Source organism: Lycium barbarum, chromosome 3, assembly GCF_019175385.1.
Source record: "Lycium barbarum isolate Lr01 chromosome 3, ASM1917538v2, whole genome shotgun sequence".
NCBI classification, from domain to species: Eukaryota; Viridiplantae; Streptophyta; class Magnoliopsida; order Solanales; family Solanaceae; genus Lycium; species Lycium barbarum.
Window position 1 is genome coordinate 131,085,161 of NC_083339.1, and position 11,953 is coordinate 131,097,113.

Consider the following 11,953-nt stretch of genomic DNA (forward strand, 5'->3'; position numbering starts at 1 on the left):
CAACATGTTTTGTTGAAGGGAAAGCTGCACATCACTTGTAGAATACAATTGGAGCTCCTCTTGGTAAGAGATATCAGGATGTTCCAATCAGAGGACTGTTGGAATCATGGTGGAATATGAAGGCATGCAATAAGGTTCAAAGTCTTGTTTTTCAGATTGCCCCTATCATGATCTTCTGGGAAATTTGGAAAACATGGACAGCCTGTAGATTTGGAGAACAAAAGAAATTCAGTCTACACAAGATGGAAACACAAGCCATGTGGAATATTAGAACTGCTGTCAACATTGCCTATCCAAAGATCTACATTGAAGGAACCTGGTTGAACTACTGTGAGAAAATTGAAAAGCTGATTCCAGTACTTAAAGTTGTCTAGGTATGTTGGGCAAGACCACCAAATGAATGGATGAAACTAAACACTGATGGTAGCTTTTGTAGCGCCACAGATAGAGCTGGGATAGGTGGAATACTCAGAAATGATAAAGGGGATTTCATCATGGCTTTTTCATACTCTGTTGACTGTGAGACAAATAATCATGCAGAAGCTCTTGCTGCAGAATTTGGAATCAACTGGTGCATTCAACAAGGCTTGAACAATATTATTTTGGAACTTGACTCCCAGATCATTGCTAACATGCTAAAGGAGAAAGGCACAGACAACTTGAAACTGAAGCATATAATCAGTAGAATCACAGGACTGATCAATGGTAACGCAGTACAGACTGCTCATTGCTATCGAGAAGCTAATTCTGTAGCTGATTTTTTTGCAAAACTTGCTTCAACGAGTGGAAGGAGGACCTTGCATAATTCTCATATAGGATTACCAAGAGTAGCTAAGGGGCTAATTCAACTTGATAAGCAACAATTACCTACCTTTAGAAGAAGGTTTGAAAAATGTAACTTTGTAATTAGTTAAGTTTGTACTTTACCCTCAAGGGATGTATTTTGTTGTTGGCTAGTTCATCCCTCAGATTGTTTATCAATCTCTTTTGTAGACTTGAGGCAAGGCACCATGTCCCCCTCTTGTCATTTGTAATATATATTACTTAATATCACATGGTAGGGGTCAAGCCAAACCCCCCACATCATAGGCTCACAACCTAATGATGATGGCTTATTAAAAAAAAAAATTAATGAGGTTAGAATATATATTAATTAATCATACATGCATGATTAAGTGAGAAAAGAGTATGCGCAACGTACATAGTACACATGATAGCCCCTTAAACTTATCAGCAAAATTTCATTTAGATATTCGAACTATAACTTTTTCCAATTAAGAATCTAAGCGCATGATAAAATGTTCCTATAAGACACATTCGGTTCTAATTTTTGAAAATCTTTGGTGAGTAAATGTCTACTATAGTTAGTTAAGTTAACCACTTAAAATATATCATCTCTTTTAATTATACACACCAACTTCAATTGGAATATGCCTGAGGTTCTTACGCCTTATTGAGGCTTTTGCGTATAATTAAAGTAGGTGACATATTTTAGTTATGGGATTAACTTATCTACATAATGGACATTTGAAAACACGTGAAAAGGGTTTCCCAAAATTTAAATGGGGAAGTTTCTAACAGGAATCACTTTATGATGTATATGTGTTCAGGTGCTCAATTGAAACAAGTCATAGCTAGCAGTTCGAGTATTCAAATGAAATTTACTGATAAATATATGATGTGGACGTATTTAGCCTTAATTTAGTGTAAACTATGCGGATAAACTTTTACCATTTCAGTAACTATTAGTACTAGTATCAATATCAAGGAAAACTAATCTTTTTTATCTTACTACATACTTATTTACCCTGAAACTGGATAACAATTGAATTTATACGAGGAACCAAGGATACGTGGTTTAGTTTAACACAATGATAGATTTTATAGTAGACAGTAAGATAAAGTAAAGAGACAAATCAGCTATGATGGAAACCGACTGACCTCGTGCTCCGGAGATCGGGGTCAGTGCTCGAGAATCTAAGGACAAACTTTGCACAGTGAAATGAGGATTGAGAAGATGAACAGATGCGGGATAATTTTTATTGCTTGCTTGATACAAAGAATGTGGTTCTATCCTGTCAAAAACGTGCCCAGGTAAAAAGGGAGGGCTCCTCTTTATATAGCAGAGGAGTCCTAACCCTATTACAATTCTAGGTGAGGAACAGAATCTAGTGACAACTGTTAGGCGTGATTGGTGCCGAAATATCTGGTTGATGGTGGATACTTCGGCCTTCTCATCATGGGGATTAACCGCCTCTCCATAACCAATGTCTCGTTACAACTCGAGCTTGGAGCCCGAGCACTGATTAGGTCAGTCTCGTCCTGACCGAGCATGATTTCCATAGCGTTTATATTGGGGAACCGAAGATATCCATGTCCTCGGTTCTACCCGTATACAATATTTACCCTCATCCCCTTTACATTTCTTATAAATTGTAATTATCAAAGTGAAATCTAGTAGGCACATTTTTCATGTGTCATAATACTAACTATGCATGCATATTATTGTCTTCAACTGGTACCCCAGCATCTGCATTTCATCTTTTGGCATTATTTTCTGGTTTTGGTCCCCTGGCTTATTCATTATTGTCGATCTATCATTATTCCATCCGTCTGTCTTCTTGTTTTTCCCTAAGTTTTTGTGTTTAATTTCTTTATTCTAGCTTTTCTCTTTTCTTCTTCTCATGCTTCAACTGGTACCCCAGCATCTGCATTTCATCTTTTGGCATTATTTTCTGGTTTTGGTCCCCTAGCTTATCCATTATTGTCGATCTATCATTATTCCATCAGTCTGTCTTCTTGTTTTTCCCTAAGTTTTTGTGTTTAATTTCTTTATTCTAGCTTTTCTCTTTTCTTCTTCTTCTCATGCTTCAACTGGTACCCAGCATCTGCATTTCATCTTTTGGCATTATTTTCTGGTTTTGGTCCCCTAGCTTATTCATTATTGTCGATCTATCATTATTCCATCAGTCTGTCTTCTTGTTTTTACCTAAGTTTTTGTGTTTAATTTCTTAATTCTAGCTTTTCTCTTTTCTTCTTCTCATGCTTCAACTGGTACCCCAACATCTGCATTTCATCTTTTGGCATTATTTTCTGGTTTTGGTCCCCTAGCTTATTCAGTATTGTCCATCTGTCATTATTCCATCAGTCTATCTTCTTGTTTTTCCCTAAGTTTTTGTGTTTAATTTCCTTATTCTAGCTTTTCTCTTTTCTTCTTCTCATGCTTCAACTCCGTCAGCTTGAAATAATACTTCTAGATATGCGTTCTTTTACCATAATGGTCTCATACGGGATTTCTATACTTGGATTTTCGACATTTTGTAATTACTTTTATCTCCACTCTTCAAACCTTTGATTTTGTTTTTTCGATCTTTTGATAATCAAAATATCCAAGTGCGAAGTTAAAGAAGTTGAGGACGAGAAATTCTCCTTAATTCTTAAGTGGAGACACCACTTTTGATAATTTTATGGCCATCACACAGTCATACACTCATACCCCAAAAGGGGTATCTCATAACTCGTTACTGGAATCCGAAAACACCATGCAATCGAACGAACGATGCCCTTTACACCTTCCTATACACACGTACCTTTTTTTTAATTGATCATTTCAAGACTGATACCGACCAAAAATTGTTGAGATCTTGATTTGAGGTTAAAATCACCTTGGACCACAACTTGGACGGTATGAATATAAGTGTCTCCAATTACAGAGAATCAGAGGACATCAAAAGCAACGAACAACAATTGTAGCTCGCTGACAAATTTGCCCAGAGAGTAGTCCATTCACATATTCTGGGTCATTTGATGTTTAATGCACGACTTTCACAAGCATGCTACCCAACTAAAAATGTTTCACAAATTCATTTGTCCAAAATAAATTAAGGAAAGCTGTAAAAGTATTTTATAACTATTTATTTTTAACATTGATGAACTCTAAAGGATAGAAGGGAATTAAAAGTGATACAAATAGTATAGTATCTTCCTTTGGTTAAAAAAGTCTGGGACACAGAAGTATATGGCAATCCTATGTGGAGATTACAACAAAAGCTAAAAATTTTGTCTAAGGAACTTAGTAAGTGGTCTAGAAACAGTATTGGGGACGTTCTTGAAAATGTCAAGAAATTTGAGAAGGAAGTTTCAGACGCAGAAACTGCTTACTTAAATTCCGATTCTAATACTGATAGAACGCTGCTTAATAAGGCTAAAGCCGAATACATCAAGTGGTTGAAAATGGAAGATTCTATTTTAAGACAAAAAGCTAGAATCAAATGGGCTGAAGAAGGGGATTCAAATACGAAGTACTTCCACAGTACCATCAAGGCTAGGAGAAGAAGAGCTCAAATCTATAAAATTAAAGATCAGAATGGTCAATGGGTCGAAGGGAATTTAAATATCTCCAAAGCTGCCATCGATCATTTCAGCGACTTATTTAGTGGAAAACCAAGGGATAGGGATTTGAACTTTATCAGAGGTTGCGACAATCTGATCAGCACTGAGGACAATGCCTTATTAACAAAATATCCCACAGCAGAAGAAATTAAGACGGCAATAGATTCTATGGACCCTAACAGTTGTGCAGGGCCTGACGGATTTAATGGTTTTTTTTTTCCAATACTGCTGGGACATCATCAAAAGAGAGGTAATCTCCTTTGTTCTCTCCTTCTTTCATGGGTCTGACCTTACAAAGTACTATACTCATTCTTGTTTAACATTGATTCCTAAGGTCACCTCACCTGATTGTTTTTCTAAGCTTAGACCTATCAGTCTTAGTAATTTTTCAAACAAAATACTGTCTAAAATTCTTGCTTTAAGGATTAACAATATTTTGCCTAAGATCATTTCTGAAAATCAATCTGGTTTCGTTAAAGGTAGGCAAATCACCGAGAATATTCTTTTAACACAAGAGATTATTCATGGTATTAGACCTAACTCTAACAGTTGCAATGTTGTTTTTAAATTAGATATGTCTGAAGCTTATGATAAATTGGATTGGAATTTCTTAATTTCTGTTCTTAGAAAGATGGTTTTGATGTTGTTTTTATCAATCTAGTTTATAGGTTGATCTCTAACAACTGGTATTCTGTAATTATTAATGGTGTTAGATATGGGTTTTTTAAATCTTCTAGAGGCTTAAAACAGGGAGACCCTCTATCTCCTACTCTTTTTGTTATTGCAGCCGAAACTCTTTCAAGAGCTTTGAATCATCTTAATCAGAATGATAGGTTCATTAATTTCTCTATGCATAAAAAAGGGCCCCAGATTAATCACCTTAGTTATGCTGATGACCTTGTGCTTTTCACTTCTGCCAATAAATTTACTATTAAGCTCATGATGAATTTGCTTAGGTTGTATCAAAAGGCTTCTGGTTAGGAGATTAATAATGATAAGACGTTATTTCTCACCCATAGTAAGACGGACAAGATTTATAATAGGAGGATAAGAAGGTGGACTGGTTACAAACAGTCTTCCTTTCCTTTTACATACTTAGGTTGTCCCATATACTGTGGTAGGAAGAGAATCTCTTATTTTTCTGACATTTCCAAAAAGATTCTTAATAAGATTGCAGGTTGGCAAGGAAGATTCTTATCTCCAGGTGGTAAGGCTACCATTATTAAGCATGTTCTTCAATCTCAAGCTCTTCATATATTTGCTGCCTTAATGCCACCGGTTACATCTCTATATGAGATTGAAATGCAATTTGCTAACTTCTTCTGGGGAGAGAAATATGGTAAAAATAGCTATCATTGGTCCTCTTGGGAAAACATGAGTTACCCTACCATAGAAGGGGGCTTGGGTTTCAGGAGTCTTATTGATATCTGTCACACATTTGCTGCTAAAAGATGGTGGAGATTGAGAACAGAACCTTCTTTGTGGGCACATTTCATTAAATCAAAGTATTGCCAAAGAAGTAACCTCAACTCTAAGACCATTGCTCCAAAAAATTCAGCTGCTTGGAAAGATTTGCTTCATATTAGAGATAAGATTGAAGCCAACATCAGTTGGAAAATTAATTCCGGTAACAGTCTGCTTTGGTGGGATAACTGGACCCATCATGGATCTCTCTATCAGATTTTAAAACCTTCGGCCAAGCCTGGTAATGTGGAAATTAACCATTTCTTATTAAATCAGCAATGGCATATTGATGATAATCCTTTTTCCTTACCAATGGACACTCTGAATCTGATCAAGAGTATCCCTATCGGTAAACATGATGAAAAGGATCAGCCTATCTGGAATCTAAATAGCAATGGTTTATTTACATGTTCCAGTGCTCTCGAATTCCTTAGGAAGAAGTATGTTGCCCCTCACATTTATAAGTTCATCTGGATAAAAGAAATTCCTTTCAAGGTTTCCTTTTTCATGTGGAAGCTTTTAAAGAAAAATCTTCCTCTAGATGCTAATCTTGCAAGATTTAATATTGACAAAGGTGCTAGTTGTTGTTGTTGCAGGACTGCATGTATAGAAACTGGGAATCATGTTTTTGCACAAAGTGAGCTTGCAAAACAAATATGGCAAATCATGACCAGACCACTGGGGATCAGCATTACTGGTTCCACTGTTCAGACAATTCTCTGGCAACGGTGGAGACAAAAACCAACAAATATTATTCACAAGTTCCTTCTACTTATCACTCCAATGATAGTATGTTGGGAAATTTGGAGAGCAAGGTGCGCCAAGAAATTTGAACAAAATTTTTTTACTGCTTCTAATATATGCTTTCAATCTGTTTTTCAGATCAAGGTGGCAATAAGACAGAAATTTAAATCCATAGACTACACCTGGAACTGGAGCAAAGTTTGTTTCGAAGCGGAAAATTTTAAAGCTGTGATAACCAGTAAGATGATCAGATGGATCAAACCTATAGGCAACACTTGGAAGCTCAACACAGATGGAAGTTACATGAAAAATCAAAACAAAGCGGGAGCCGGTGGTATTGTTAGGAATAGAATTGGGAACATGATCGTGGCATTTGCATATCCAACCCAATTTTACACTAACAATTATAGCGAAGCATATGCAGCTCTAGTTGGAATTTCTTGGTGTGTTAATCATCCTTTTGAATCCCTTGAGGTAGAATTGGACTCCAAGATGGTGGTACAAATGATAGATGGTTCCTTAAAACCTCCTTGGAGGTTATTGGACATTATAGAAAACACTAAGGCAAAGATGGCTCACATAAACATATCGATAAAGCATTGCTTTAGAGAAGGGAATGAGGTAGCGGATGCACTAGCAAAATATGCAACCCAAATTCAAGTCCCTAGAATTTTTTTGAATGAAGGTGACCTGCCAACGGAGGCTAGAGGACCGCTCCGAATGAATAAACTTGACTTCCCCTCCTTCAGGAGAAGAGTTAAAAAAAACTCAGAAAACTGATAGGCACAGCAAAGGTGATAGGTACAATGGTGACAGTGGCTGGAGCCATGTTAATGACTTTGTACAAAGGACATGTTATTAATTTGGTATGGTCAAATAATATTCACGCAAATACTTCAAAAGTCCCTCAAGCCAATGAAGCAACAGATAAAGATTGGTTCAAAGGTCCAATGCTTCTCATTGGAGCCATTTTTGCCTGGGCTTCTTTCTTTATATTTCAGGAAAATACAATGAGGAAGTACACTGCTCCTCTGTCTCTAACTACACTTGTTTGCTTCATGGGAACTCTACAATCTATTGCTGTCACCTTAGTGATGGAGCACAAATCCTCTGCTTGGGCTATTGGTTTTGACATGAATCTTTTTGCTGCTGCCTATGCTGGTATTGTATCATCAAGCCTTGCATACTATGTTCAAGGTCTTGTAATGGAGAAAAGAGGGCCTGTCTTTGTGACTGCTTTTAGTCCCTTGATGATGACCATTGTTGCCATCATGGGACAAGTTTCTATTATGCAAGAATGGAGAAGGAAATCTACTGGCTGGTCACGGCAGCATGTGTTTGCTTTTGCATCCCCAGTCCTGTGCAGGGATCATAATATTGCGGAAGCCATGGCTGCACTGCTTGCTATCAAACTGTGCACGCGGAGGGGCTATCAGCATTGTGTTATAGAGATGGACTCTAAAATTTTTGTTGCTATGCTGAAGAATTAAGATTCACACAGCATGCACATCAAGAAGATTGTAGAGTAATTTCTTTTTAGCTGAATGTAAGTTGCTAAAAGCTTAGTGAGGATAGGCTGCAGATGTAAGCTTCCTCCTTTTTTTGCCTGGCTATGTGTGGCCTGTGATGTATTCATGGGGTCTTGGTATAGTCCCCCCATGTGCTTTTGTGTTTTACATGAATAAATACAAAAGCTTTGAAAAAAAAAAATAGTATAGTTGGTGCAATTTTTGAATACCTACATTTGATGAGAAAGTTAAAATAATTTGATCTGATTTAATAAAGAAATTCCATCAAATGGACTGTCGACTAATGAGGAGTGCTAATAAATTGGGAATTAGGTCATAAAAATTTATAAGCACAAAATTTCAATGCTACATCTACCGTACACCCAAAGATAATATCTAATATTTGCTTAAAAAGGTAAGTAATAAACTGTATAAAGAAATAATCCTGACCTCTACTTCAGAGTAGGGGTGGGCGTTCGGGCCATCGGATTGGATATGAAATTTTCGGTTTGGATATGAAATTTTCGGTTTGGATATTCGGTTTTCGGATTGAACAAATTACAATCCAAATCCAATCCAAATAAGTTCGGATTGGATTGGATATTTTAAGTTCGGTTTTGGATTATTCGGTTTGGATATTTCGGATTTTCGGAATTGACTCTTGAGACTTAAGGAAAACTTATTATGAACGAAATTCATGTGTTAGTTTCACAGAAGTAAATCTAAATCTTAATTGCTCAGTAAAAAAGCCTTCCCGTTCAAATTAAGATTAACAAATCCAAGTCATGTCCAACATAATAAATTCATACCAAACAAAAGCATTATGGAAAAGTGAAAATGAACAAAATAAAATCTATGAAAATGAACAAAATAATCTAAGTAGTCATCTGGAAAAATAACAACGAACTCTGCCGTGGTCACACTAACGTGAGACTTTCGAGACATGAGAAGTAAGAAAACCCTATATTATATTTAATTTAGTAGAGAATTGTATATTGAACTTAATAGTTTAATAGGTAGAGCCTTAGGTACTAATCCATTGGACCTTTAGAAACTAGACTTATTAGTACTGGGCACATATGATATAGGTAGGGTAAGATATAAGGTATAAAAATTTCGGATTTTCGGATATCCAAAAATCCGTAGTACTAAATCCATATCCAATCCGAAATCCATAAATTTTAAAAATAAAATCCGAAATCCAATCCATAATCCAAATATTTAAAAAAATCGGATTTCAGTTTGGATTTCGGGTTGGCCCAAACTGTGCCCACCCCTTCTTTTGAGTAGGCGTTTGGACATAAAAATGTGACATTTGAAAAAAGTTGTAAAGGGCATTCGGAAATCAAGTTGTGTTTGAATATATGATATTTGATCAGTTTTTCAAATTTGAAACTCTATCTTAAAAAAAGAAAATCCAATATATAACCAAACACTACTTTAAAATTTTGGAAAAAGGTGAAAAATTTTTATGGACAAACTGGAGTTAAGATAATAAAAGGATAAAGTGGAAACAATTCGATAGACATTCCGATATCCTCGAAGAGAATATATCTTCTTTTAAAATACTGATTTCTTTCTATTTGTGTATCTTTTTCTTTTCCCCTTATGGAGAGACAGAAAGAAATTTATCATGTAAATTCGTAATGAAAATGGGCATAGGTGTTTCTGATATTAGAATTTTCTATGTTGTAATCATCAATAATCATTTCCCCTTCTCTTCAGCAATAAAAGTTACAGATAGAATTGTTATTTCTAAGTGTTCAAATCAGTAATTTACCAGAAATTTATTAAAATCAATAATTTACTACAACCAGTAATGTAACAGTAATTTACTAAAACCAGTTTCTGTTTTATAAAAACTAAAAATGTAAAGACGGAAATTAGATGAAACAGAAAATTTTCGAGCCCAAAAGTTTCTTGTGTGTCCTTAAGAAATCTAATCCCCTCATAATTGTCAAGGTTAATGGATTAATCTCTCCCAAGATAGAACGGAAAACTATTCCGCAATAGCGGCAATGCAAATTGCAGAACTTCGGAGAACTCAAAGGGCGGCAACAAATTACACTGGACACTTACGTTTTGCTTTGGAAAAATTTGCAGAATGCAGAAGAGAGAGGGGAGTAAAAACACAAATTTTCAGTTGTAGAAACCTGAGTCAAAGCCTTGGAATTTATAGCCATGCGTTTTGTTCTGAACAGGTGCCAAAGTGTCTGTTCGTTAAAGTGTTGTGTTTGCTTAGTGGTTATTACCATTGGAAATAAACTAACAATTCCATGAATTTTATTTAATTAAAATTCCACGAAAAAATTATTAAGGGAAAATAAATATTAGAAGCCGAAGCCGAGCAACAACGGTGGCGCAAAGGGAGTCCCTATTCTCAGCTATTTAAGAGCTAGAAGAGGTGATTCTATATATAAGCACACAAGAAGTGTTTTCCACCACCAATGAGAGACAAAGTGTCACAAAGTGCCTTTGCAAAATGAAATTTATTTGAATTTCATTTCCCTCCATTTTATTTTCTCACAATTTTCAATTCACACAACACTCATCTTTAAAGTCCATGTCTTTAAAGCCTAGCAAGAATAGATGGCATATAAAAATATGTTAGGAATATATTTCAACCTAGCTAAGGTTAAAAAGACTTTGGACAACAACCTGTTCGATATTACTATAAGTATTGTACATTTATTGAGTAACAAAAGGACACGGCCAATAATTATAGCTCACGACAAATTTGCGGATAGAGTAGCCCCTTTACGTATTTTGGACCTTTCAATGCTTTAAAGCACGACTAAAATGTTTCATATGTTCGATCATTTCATCTAAAATAAATGCAAGAAAGACAATTTAAAATAGGGCAAATTTGAGAGACCACTCCACTTGTATAGCTTTGTAATATTAATTTCTTTTGTGATGTATCTTCCTTTTGATTTCCTTGTAATCAGTCTAAAAAAATTTTATTTTAAGATAAATTTTCTATATAATAATCTCAATTGCCTTTTGTGGCCTTAATTATTGAATACGTACTGAACTTACAACGCAAATATCCCGTCAAATTAATTATATTTATTTACATATCTATGGAAAAAAATTCAGCAATAGTTATCATGATAAAAGTATTTTAAAATCCTTCTTTTTCCGAGGCAAAATGTGCCGAAGGCACGGATACAATGGTGAAGGAACCTTTTGATTTTTCAAAACCATTTATCATTTGTTCAAGCTAACTTTCTGGGTTCGATCTTGTCCATTAAATTGATGTATTTGAATTTGAGAAGATTCATACGAATGCATGATAATGGTTCGTCTTTGCCAAGAGGGAAGTTCGTGACACCTTTAAGAAAACTTGTGGGGGCTTGGCCCAAACCTAATAGTATCACACCTCGTTAAGACTATTTTTTAGTTGTTTTAATTCAACAATAGGTACTAGAGCTAATGATTTGACAAGACGAATATGGGGACGGTGAAGTAATGCTGTGAGACTCGACTTAGTGCCTTTAACTGTTGACGCGGAGATAGAATTTGAAGCTTATGGATTTTAAACTGCCACCCAATTCGTTGTTCGTCTTAGTTATTGGGTTAGCAATTAAATATTAATTTATAATTAAATATTAATTTATACATATTTAATAGATTTTCTAAAACAAATATAAGATCTAAGAAAGCTACTGATTCTTTCGAACCAGTTAATACGTAATATACTACCTCTGCCCGCCTGTCTACTGGCCGGTTTAATTTGATACCTTTACCTATAGCTTTGAAGACACATACACAAAAAAAAAGTCAGTTTCCTTTGGTGACATAAATACTTGGTTGATGTTGGTGACAAACACAGTTAATCTCCA

General features: G+C 35.4%; 2 protein-coding genes across 2 annotated transcripts; both read left to right on the top strand.

Annotated features, from left to right (window-relative positions):
• The first annotated feature begins 404 nt into the window (after window positions 1-404).
• LOC132631356 (uncharacterized) lies at window positions 405-7,380 on the top strand. The gene is made up of 10 exons (XM_060346938.1): window positions 405-894; window positions 2,664-2,738; window positions 2,842-2,877; window positions 3,022-3,132; window positions 4,001-4,548; window positions 4,727-4,871; window positions 4,965-5,026; window positions 5,143-5,368; window positions 5,492-6,645; window positions 6,739-7,380. Exons 1-10 carry the CDS (start codon window positions 405-407, stop codon window positions 7,378-7,380), a joined length of 3,489 nt encoding a protein of 1,162 aa, XP_060202921.1.
• A 26-nt stretch (window positions 7,381-7,406) lies between these two features.
• Window positions 7,407-8,090, top strand: LOC132631359 (WAT1-related protein At5g07050-like). The gene has a single exon (XM_060346941.1). The coding sequence runs from the start codon at window positions 7,407-7,409 to the stop codon at window positions 8,088-8,090; it is 684 nt and encodes a 227-aa protein (XP_060202924.1).
• The last annotated feature ends 3,863 nt before the right edge of the window (window positions 8,091-11,953 follow it).

What these genes read in the sequence shown, in the direction of transcription:
- LOC132631356 (XM_060346938.1), top strand. Translation starts at nt 405, where the DNA reads ATGAAACTAAACACTGATGGTAGCTTTTGTAGCGCCACAGATAGAGCT. An exon ending in TAGAAGAAGGTTTGAAAAAT is followed by an intron (nt 895 to 2,663) that starts GTAACTTTGTAA and finishes TCTTTATTCTAG; the next exon opens with CTTTTCTCTTTTCTTCTTCT. An exon ending in TCAATCTGGTTTCGTTAAAG is followed by an intron (nt 4,872 to 4,964) that starts GTAGGCAAATCA and finishes TTTTTAAATTAG; the next exon opens with ATATGTCTGAAGCTTATGAT.
- LOC132631359 (XM_060346941.1), top strand. Translation starts at nt 7,407, where the DNA reads ATGGTGACAGTGGCTGGAGCCATGTTAATGACTTTGTACAAAGGACAT.